The sequence below is a fragment of the Dryobates pubescens genome, chromosome 2 (assembly GCF_014839835.1).
Source record: "Dryobates pubescens isolate bDryPub1 chromosome 2, bDryPub1.pri, whole genome shotgun sequence".
In the NCBI taxonomy this organism is placed as follows: Eukaryota; Metazoa; Chordata; class Aves; order Piciformes; family Picidae; genus Dryobates; species Dryobates pubescens.
The window spans coordinates 11,832,405-11,842,662 of NC_071613.1; the positions used below are offsets into that span (position 1 = coordinate 11,832,405).

Sequence of the window (10,258 nt, forward strand, 5' to 3'; positions counted from 1 at the left end):
AGCATTGATTACTGATTCTCTCATCCCTCTGGCACTTCTGAGTAATGGTAGTCCCCTTGCTGCTGCCAGACTCTCTGTAAACAGTTGTTCAAACACTTTGTTTGAAGGTTGCCTCATAAAAAGGAGTCCCAAGGTTCAGTGTTTGAGTGCCCTCAGTTTCTACTGGAGAACTCAGCATCGCCTACTAGGGGCACTTAGTAATTTCCTGGACTTGTACCAACATCTCATGTCTTTTTCCTAAAGTGTTGTTCAGATAGAAGGCAAAGAGCTTGTCATGCTGCTGTTCTTTTCATAAGACAAATATTATTGTGGGAGCTGCACTGATGGCCTTTGAGAGATCCAGCAGTCCAATGAAATAAATAGAGACTCTACATGTTGGACAGAATCTGGCATTTTCAAGCCTGCTTTTCTTTCTAATTATGAAAAGCCTAATTTTATCATGATGACATAATTTCACTCCCCTTTTGAAATGTATTTTTCTTCACATGTATTGTGCAGTTTCACCACTGTTTTATTCCAGCAGCATTTTCTAAATGTCAGGTTGATGTGGGCTGAGAAAACAGAAGTAAACAATGAGACATTTTCAGTTACTCATTTGAAGATGGACTTGGACGGTTAAAGAGAGGAAAAACCCAAAACATTGCATGAAGTTGCTCAGCCTGGCATGCCAGAGGTTACAAAGTGATGTTATCATTTGGTATCTTAACTGAAATTGACAATGTGGCATGGCATTCTGGCTTCCTACATCACAAAACTATCAACATAGTAATAGCCAGGAAACCAGAAACTTGTTAGCAGCCAGAAGTCTGATTGTTCTCATCCTAGAGTTAGGGTAAAGAACATCAGGCTGTGCTTGCATGTAGGAAGGCACTTGCTGAATTGCTTAGACAGGAGGAAGACTGTGGTCATTCCAAATTCTAGGCATAAAGTGCTGTGCTGTGTCTTGAAAGGGAGGAGCTGGGTTTGCTTTGTACAGGTATTTTTTTAATTGCATGGTCAGTAGCAAGACTTGCTGAAACTTTTGACACAAACACACCTTTGGCTGGCATCAAAGTTGGGATGGAAGCAGCACACGGTTGTTGCACAAATCCATGCGGCCATGATTCACACCAGGCTGTCTCTGCATGCATCCAGCTTGACTATATGGACAATAACTTTTTCTTCTGTTTAATGTATGACTAGTGCCTGTAGTCAGAGGGAAGGCTGTAAGCATGAGTAAGGCAATACCATACAGATTAGTTATGGGTGAGCAATATGCTATCTGCAGTTTAGAGACTGCTTTGTATAGGCTATACTTTAGTGTCTGATGTGGTGCCCCACCAGTGTAAGTACTACTGAAGAAGGTAAAATAGCCTCTCTTGATATTACGGTTGTTGTGACCACATGTGTTGCAGGGCAGTCTTTCTGTGTGATTTTTGTTGGGAAGGAATCTGTGATGCCATGTTTTGCTTGGGAGCATAAGCTGATTTCATTAGGGTGTTTTTATGTCACCTTCCCCTCCTCGCACACCCTGAGGAAACTCTTCCTGAAAACTTGGCTGAATGTACACCTGCTGTGTAGAGTTTTGAGCTGTGATAATTTCTACTGCTATTTTATAATGCTGGTGGTCCATTTTAATAAAAAAAAACCCAGGTAACTGTTAACATATAGGCAGTTATATCTGTTTTTTCTTGCAGGTCCTAAAATCTAAAGAATTATCATCACCAGGACAGCGCTACATTGACAGCAAAGTAGTTAAAACAAGAGCTGAAGGAGAATGGTTGTCTTTTGATGTCACTGAGGCTGTACATGAGTGGCTCCATCACAGAGGTGACAACAGTGCTCTTTGCCTTCACTCCTGCCCCAACTGCTCCTCCATTAACTCACCAATATTTCAGAGTCATTACCACGTGTTAAAAACCAACTCCACTTACTTTTATGTTTTGCAGACAGGAATCTTGGATTTAAGATAAGCTTACATTGTCCATGCTGCACCTTCGTGCCTTCCAATAATTATATCATCCCAAATAAAAGTGAAGAGCTTGAAGCAAGATTTGCAGGTAACAAAAGAGAAAAAAAGCTTTTAAAACTTTTTAAAATGTTGTGATAATTGAGGATGAAAACAGCGAACCCTTACTGCCTCTCTAAATGGCATTCAGCTGGTTGCAAAGTTGCTCATTTGGGGATCTTGATTCTCAGCTCGTATGAAGTGGTGTTGAAGGCACAAGGGTAAAACTATATTAGCTGAACTGTTCTAAAACCAGATGGTATGAGTAAGCCATCTCATTCCACGCATGCAGCTTAGATATCCTTAATTGTCTGTGTTGCACTTTGCAGCATGTACACTGAATACCCAGTTTTGGATTTAGGGAAGATTCTTGCATGGTATACCATCCATTGCTGGATAGTCATGAGATAACTTGCTGAATGTTTTCAAAATAACCCCTTTGACTGCTGTCCATCCTAGCACTGTAACAGTTCAGGCTTAGTAGAGAAAGCTACTGCTGAAAAGTAGAATTAGGGTGATGTTTGGCATGCATTTAAGCTGCTGGCAGAAGGTATGTGTGTGAGTATGGTGTATTTTATGGGTGTTAAACAATACTTCTGGCAAGTTTCCAATGTATAGGTAAGGCAGTAGTTGACTGCTTTGCTTACAGAAAGTGAAGGTCTCAGTGATTTTAGGTACCTGCACAGGTACTTCCAGCTCTTCAAGAACACTAAATATCTCCAGCTGTTCTTTTGAGATTTTTTTTTTCTTTTCTTACTATTTTCTGGTCATATCAGAAATATTTTAAATTACTCTGAGTAATGGCATCAGTTGCTTTGGGAAGAGCTGAACAATATGTGCCAGGCTTAGATAAACATCCTACACTGTTTTACTACCAGTGCACTGTGGGTGGAAGAGACAGCAGTGGTGTGCCTGTATACGTGCTCCTACTTCCAGCAGTGGAAGTCTGATTCTTAGGTGAAATCAACAGAACTTCATTTAGTTTATGCTGATTATCTCAATATGCCTACACTGGCACGCTGAATTTATTGTAACATACTTGCGTGTTACTCACACAAAGTATTTTTTATGCTGAGAATTAGCTTGATAAAAGCCTAAAGATTGGGTTGAGTGGGCATTAAGAAATAAACAGCAGTTTGCAGTTAGGGTTATGGATGTATGTGCTTCTTATGGACAGCAGACAAGGCAATATAGAGTATATCAAGGTCATGTAAGCTCCCTTGTGTCTTTAAGCCACTAAAGAGTCACTTTCAAAGAGGGAGATATTGTTTGCTTGGCTTTGGTATGGTTATTGTGCAGTCCATATAAAACTATAGCTATAGGAGAACCCAAACCAAAATCTGTTTATCCTGTTCTCATTTATTAAAGCATGTTGTGATTTGGTTCGTTTGTTTTCCAAGATGTGACTGTATTGCTTGTCATGTGTCAGTATTTTCTAACCATTGTTTCACTGCATTGGAATTTTTTTCTCTAATTTCATCTATTTACATATGGTTAAAGATACTGTGTTGATTTAAAAAATTGTTAGCATGTTTGGTCATTGCAGTTGTAAATGTTACAAGAAGTGTATCTTTCTGTTTAGTATTATCTGGTTCACATGTTTTTGCAAAAGGATCTCAGCAACAGGCATAATGTGAGCTGTTCAGGCCCTTAGGAAAGGCTGATACCTTCAGTCTTTTGCCTGTGCTATTGCCCTGATAAGAACCTCTGAGGCAGTATTTCAAGAGAAAATGCAAACTGCAAGGCCATTGATTGCCACTGCAAGAAGAAATATTTTGCTCAGTGTCCTTGCTGTGCCCACAGAAAAGGAGAGGCTAGAAGAACTGACTTACTGGGGGAAAAAATAAAAGATTTAAGTAAATTGGCAATGGGAGACAGAGAGTTTGCATGCACTAGAAATTGACAAATCTGATAGAAATAACTAATGGGATCGAAGTAAGTAGTAGGAAGTGCAGGTGGAGTATCCAGAGCAGCTTTAATGAGGTTACAAGGATTTAAAAGGTACATAACTGTTTAAAGATGGGAATACTGTCCTCTGTGAAGTGATAAAAGCATCACTGCTTGAGGTATTTGGAAAGCAAACAATGCAGATGCAATGACTGAAGTAATCTTTTCTGTTACTCCTTTCAACATTTCTGGTAAATGTCCTGGAATGCCCTTAAATGGCTGTGAATGTGGGAGGGCTGATAAAACAAGTAACATGAAAACTGTGACTATCTTGGGAATCCTGGGTTGAAATTTGCCCCCACCTCCCCAGTAAACATGCTCAGCTGACACCATCATTGCCAAGTTTCTGAGAGATATTTTTTTTTAAAGAGATGGTTTATTTAATTTGTGAAGAAAAAAGCAACACAATGTTTATCACCAAAATGTATTTTTTGAAGGTATTGATGACTACACATATTCCAGTGGTGATGTGAAAGCTTTAAAGTCCAATAGGAAAAAATACAGTGGGAAGACCCCACATCTCCTGCTAATGTTATTACCCTCCTACAGACTTGAGTCGCAACAGCCCAGTCGGCGGAAGAAGCGTGCTCTAGATGCTGCCTATTGTTTTAGGTAACTATACATCCATGTTCAGTACACTTACATAGTAGTACCAGCTTGTAAGGTATAATGCAGTTGTTTATCATGTTTCTTTATGGTTGACATTAATGAAGAGTATGGACCCTCATTAGCAGATCCATGAGGTCTGTGTGCAGCAAGTACCTGCCCGATGGTCTCCAATCCCACAGCGACAGTTGCAGATGAGGAGGGTTGTGGCCTTAGAAATCAGTCCCATAATTAAGCCAAACTACCACCTCCACTGTGCTCACCTACTCAGAGGGGCCACTCAGGAGGACCTGGAGAGAGATAGTTGTTAGTCCTCCAGGGAAACCATTAGGTTTACCTGTTTAAGCAATTCCCACCATGTCTAAGCATCTGATTTCAGTTACAGCATAAGCTACTGTTGCTGTGATTTGGTTGTGAATTTTCAGGAGTCAAACTTGCCTGCCTGTGAAGCATCAATCAGGGAGCAAGCAGCTGGATTATTTTTATTCTCTGTGCTGTCTTTGTTATGACCCATGTGTTCATAATTTATTTCCCAGGAACGTGCAAGATAATTGCTGTCTGCGTCCACTTTATATTGACTTCAAGAGAGATCTTGGCTGGAAATGGATTCATGAACCTAAAGGTTATCATGCTAATTTCTGTGCAGGAGCCTGCCCATATTTATGGAGCTCAGATACTCAGCACAGCAGAGTGAGTAATGCTTTTGCTAAGTTTCAGCTTCTATTTTATAACTGGAGGGCGAAACATGTTTCTGGGATGGCTATCAGCACCAATGCCCAAAATGTGTGTTTATTATCTCAGTAATTAAGGATGATGGAATGTTGCCCTATAGAGGGCCTTGCCACATGTTGAAGCAGTAGGGATGTATTGGCCCAGAGATTATATTTTAATGTGTTCATCAATATGGTAAGTGGATGAATTGAATGCCTTTTGTGAGCAGGAGCTTAGTGTAGCTTTGGGAAGCTGCCTGGGAAGGGCGTTATAGAATGTGAGCGTAAGGTGGCATAATGAGTTCTGTCACCAAAGGCACTGAAGAAGTCACTGTCAGAGTAACCAAAGGGCTAAGTTGTACCACCTGATTATAAATTAATTTTATGGCCTGACATTTTTTATTTTTCCTTATTACTGCCATGCTGCCATGCTGAATTTCATGAAAATATGCTGATAGGTGTTCTTCTTTTACTTCAAAATTTGAATCATTCTTGCACATTGAAAATTTGTATGCCAGTGAGGAGCCTTGTGTCTGGGATGCCAAAGAACCAATAGTCATCTGAGGTGGAACTTTTTATTTTAGGGGTTAGATGTGGTGTTTTATCCAGCTGTCTTAGGATGAGTAGTATTCTGCTGTGAAGTGCTTAATGCTGTCAGCTGTCAATACAGATGTCTAGACAGTAGACCAAAGCAGCAGGCATTTGCATCTCGTTTGTCACAAAGAATTTCACCCTCAGGTCCATACTAAGAATGATGCCTCCCATTTTTCAAATCTCCTTTAAAATACCAGATCAGTATCAAACAGCAGGGAGGACTCTGAAGAGAGTTCTCTTCTGTTCAGTTCCCTCTGAAGAGAGGACTCTTCATGTCCAAGAGGCAATTAGATTTTCCTTTGGTCTCAAAAGCCACGATGATGTGTTCTTCCTGAATTAATAAGCCTAGGTGTAGCTATCCTTTGTGATATCCTTTGTAGCTGTCACTGGCTGTGGCATTGAATTGTTAGCAATGTCAGCAGGCAGAAGTACAAACAAGGTAAGTACGTTTCTGTGCTGGTATAAATAGGTATGTTTCTGTGCTGGTGTGCAGTAGTAGTGTACAAAGTTTGGAGCAGCACTTGTTTTTAAAGGAAAGAGGAAGAGTAACTGTCATGGTCACAAATATGTGGTTTGGAGAGTTGCCCAAGAAATCAGAAGTTGCTTAATAAAGTAGTTAGTGTTGCTGACTTGAACAGATCTTCTGTCTCTCTAAGCTGCAAATGTTATGTTGGAAGTTCTAGGAAAAGGTCACTTGGTGTTTGGCTAACACATTAATGGCATCCTCAGAAATACCTATGCATCATCAGCGGGTAACCCTACATACTTCCCTTGCAGAGAACCATGCATATGAATCCAACGTGACATACAGCATCAGCGCTGCTAATCTCACCACAGCTGATTCTCAGCAGGATTAACTGCAGTTTGAGTCCTGGTGCTTGCAAGGTGGCATCAATGAATTTAGCAAAATGTAGCCAGAGAGGAAAAGAAGAGGAGTGCTTATGCTCTGAAGGGCCCTCTTCCCCCTTTGGTGCACTTGTAAAGACAAATGGTAATCTGAAGATACCGATAAAGCCCTTTCAGTTTCTTCTTTCCATATCAATCAATACAGTGTGTGTGTTGAATAAAAGGGCAAGTTCTAAACGTGTACCTGTTTTGAGGTTTAAGACTGTGTGGATAAAACCTTGGGAAACTCAGGCAGATTGTGATGCCAGACTGAAGTGAAGAAGCATAAAAACTACTAATACCCAGGAATCTTCATACTGCTTTCAGGGGGCTTTCTTCCAGGTGCTATGGGAGGAATTTGCTCTGCAGTGGCAAGAAGGCATAGGTAGCTGTCTTAATGTCTCCTTTTCCCTTTCTTCTTCTAGGTACTCAGCTTGTATAACACCATAAATCCAGAAGCTTCTGCTTCTCCTTGCTGTGTGTCCCAGGATTTGGAACCCCTCACCATCCTCTACTACATTGGCAAAACACCCAAGATCGAACAGCTGTCCAACATGATCGTAAAGTCTTGCAAGTGCAGCTAAAGGATATCCCCTTGAATAGCATGACGTGTGTGTATTAAAAAAAAAGTAACCAAGGAAAAAAAAAAAGAAAGAGAGAGTGGGAAGGAGAGAAAAAAAAATGAAACCCCAGGTTCATCAGTGTTAAAGAAAAGAAGAAAAGGAAAAAAAAAAAAAAAACCAAAAAAAAAAAGGAAGAAAAAAACCTCGGTACTAGTCTGAACTGTTTGGAAGTTTGTTTTGTGTTTTTTTGGGGTTTTTTTTGTGTTGTGTTTTTTTTTTTAAACTTGGCATCTGAAGCAAAACATTTGAAGGCCTTTATACTACATTTCACCTACACATAGTGTGAGATAGACAAGAAGCAAAGTTAAAGAAAACAAAGCAAAGCAAAACAACAACAACAGCAAAAAAAACAAAAACAAAAACCTTTTAAAAAACAAACACTGGAAGAAATTTGTTAGTGTTACTATGTGAAAGGAAACAAACAGGAAAATCCCATGAAGTGGAGTTGCTGTATCTGTCCCGTGCCTTACTTGATCTCTCTGTATTGTTATGCAATAGGCATCCTACCCATTCCTCTTAGTTGTAGAGTTAACAGTGCGTTATTTATTTGTGTGTAAAAAAAAAAAAACAACAAACTTATCAAATGAACACTTCCATCTCGGCATTGGAAAAACAGGAAACCAGCCAATGTGGACAAAGTGGAGACCAAATCAGCTGCCAGAAATGCCTATAGAGCCTAAAGGAACACGAGCTCAAAAGAATGAGAAAACTAACGGTTAGTTTAGTTCGATTAAAATAGAAATCAGTTATTACATTATTGAGAAACTCTGTCTTTAAAATACCTAATTTTTCATGCCAGCTGCCTAGAGAGGCTTCTTGTAAGGTCTCAAACACTTGTTTTAAATACTGAATAATTTACTAATAAAGGACACTCTGTTTCAGTCTCAAAGACAAGTCTATAAGATATTTTTTTTTTTTTAACTGTAAATGATTTAAATTTCAGTTTAGTAAACCAGTGAAATATTTAACATGTACTGGTCTAATCTTCAGACCTTAATATGTTGCTGTATAGCTATGCTATGGGATTTTTTTTGTTCTTTTGGTATATGTAACCATACCTAGAGTATTACAATAGGTGGGTAGTAAAAGCCAGCTTAATTGGAAACATATCTGTAGATCTCTATTTGTAAACTATTAAAAAATTAGTTACTTTATGTGTAATGTGTAAATTTTCACCATATTTTTGTACTCTGTAATACTTTCAGCTCTCATGAGTTTGACTTTGAATTTGGGGCTCTTTTTTGATCACTCAGAATCATGTGTTTCCCTCTAGCTGGCCAGTATGAGTAGAGTCCCTGTATTTTGACTTGCACTACAAATACATGTTTTATAATAATTGCTATACATGTGCTTTGTATATTGTTCATCATTATGACATAAGCTACCTGACTCCATTTGTTTTCTGTTTTACAAAAAGGATGGATTAAAGCAGTCTCTTCCCCCTGCTCTGCCGCTCCCTCCGAGGTTGTCCCTGTTTGTAACACTTGAATCACGATGCGGTTCATATTCCTAGACCTTTGAATATCCTTTTGGCTATAGACATTCAAACAGATGGGCAGGGAGCGAGGTGTTGCAAGAGGAGGTGTCCCGGCCTGGCTGGGGCAAGGCAAACCCTGGCAGAGAATGGCATTTGCCTCTGTGCAGAAGGCTGGTAAGAAGGACCTGCCTCAACAATGCCCTGAATGAGGCATGAGCAGGACTGGTTTCTGGTCAGGGGCCGTGTGTCAGCCTCAAGTGCAGCGAGGACTTGCTCCCATGTTTATTCTGTGGGACTGATCCTGCTCCTATTGCAGGAAACACAGATTTGCCTTTGACTTCTGCAGTGGCACGTCAGGCTGTTGGGTTGTGTGTAAGTATCTGCAGAATCAAACTTTTGGATTTTTGCAAGTTTGCCAGGTTTTGTTTGTTTGTTTGTTTTTCGATGGAGTTCACATTAAAACTTCTTTAAAACAAAAACCAAAAAAAAGGAACATGGAGTTCCTAGGATTTTGTTGTTGTTACACATTTAAGTATTGTAGAGGTAGTAAAAAAAAAAAAAAAAAAAGAACAAAAATACTTCATTTAAAAAGAAAAAAAAAAAAAGCCCCAACCAAAATTAGCCCCCCCAAAAAAATAATCATGCAGAGGGCACATTGAGTTCATTTTACATGAATGATTTCGCACAGCAAAGCTGGAAAGCTGCATTAGAAACATACTACTTGGAAGAGAAGGCCACTTTCTGTCATTGACTCAAGTGGTGTCAGGAGGACGCTCCTGAGCTCAATGTAGTCAGATCCAGTTTTAAGAAGTGGAATTTCTTTGGCTTCAGCAGAACACTGATGCAAAAGTGAAGTGCCGCAGTTGCTCGCGCATGCAGCTCCTCGGGACTTCAGTACAACCTGTGCTTATTGCCTAGATGGAAACAGAGCCCCACAGATGATCTAATCCCACCCGTTGACTCAGTGCAGAGGAGGAGGTATGTTAGACTTCTGATTGATTTAGTGAGTTGAGATGAACAAGTGAAAAATCTGTCCTGCTAACACTTGCTTGAGCCAGACTTACTCCAGTGAGAAGATGCACTGAACTCAGTGAAACTCCTCAGGGTAGTAAATACTCTGGATTTTGCTGTATACGGCAGCAAAATTAGTTTTATCAGGTTCAGTATGAGAACTGTATTTTTGTTGGACAGGAAAGGAGACGAGGACAAACGTATTACACAACACTAAAACTTTGCTGCAATTCTCTGCTGTGGGAGTGCAGCTCAGAACTGGTTTGGAAGCTTCAAAAAAGTGGAAGAAGAGCTAGCACAGTTCTCCAACTAGACTCACCGTGCGCTGGACGCAGCTGAAAAATTCAGTTTGGGTTTGGAGTTTTTCCTCTAAATTGAAGTATAAAACCTTATTTCTGGAAGTTGTTACCCCAAGACT

At 39.9% G+C, this 10,258-nt stretch overlaps 1 protein-coding gene across 1 annotated transcript in view; it reads left to right on the top strand.

The window, feature by feature from the left end:
• The window catches only part of TGFB2 (transforming growth factor beta 2), a 62,104-nt gene extending 54,619 nt beyond the window's left edge, over positions 1 to 7,485 (top strand). Inside the window, exons 3-7 of the mRNA XM_009900075.2 lie at positions 1,677 to 1,809; positions 1,929 to 2,039; positions 4,372 to 4,546; positions 5,077 to 5,230; positions 7,155 to 7,485. Coding sequence (XP_009898377.1) covers positions 1,677 to 1,809; positions 1,929 to 2,039; positions 4,372 to 4,546; positions 5,077 to 5,230; positions 7,155 to 7,313 — 732 coding nt within the window. The 3' untranslated portion in view covers positions 7,314 to 7,485. The remainder of the gene's footprint in view (positions 1 to 1,676; positions 1,810 to 1,928; positions 2,040 to 4,371; positions 4,547 to 5,076; positions 5,231 to 7,154) is intronic.
• Positions 7,486 to 10,258: the final 2,773 nt, after the last annotated feature.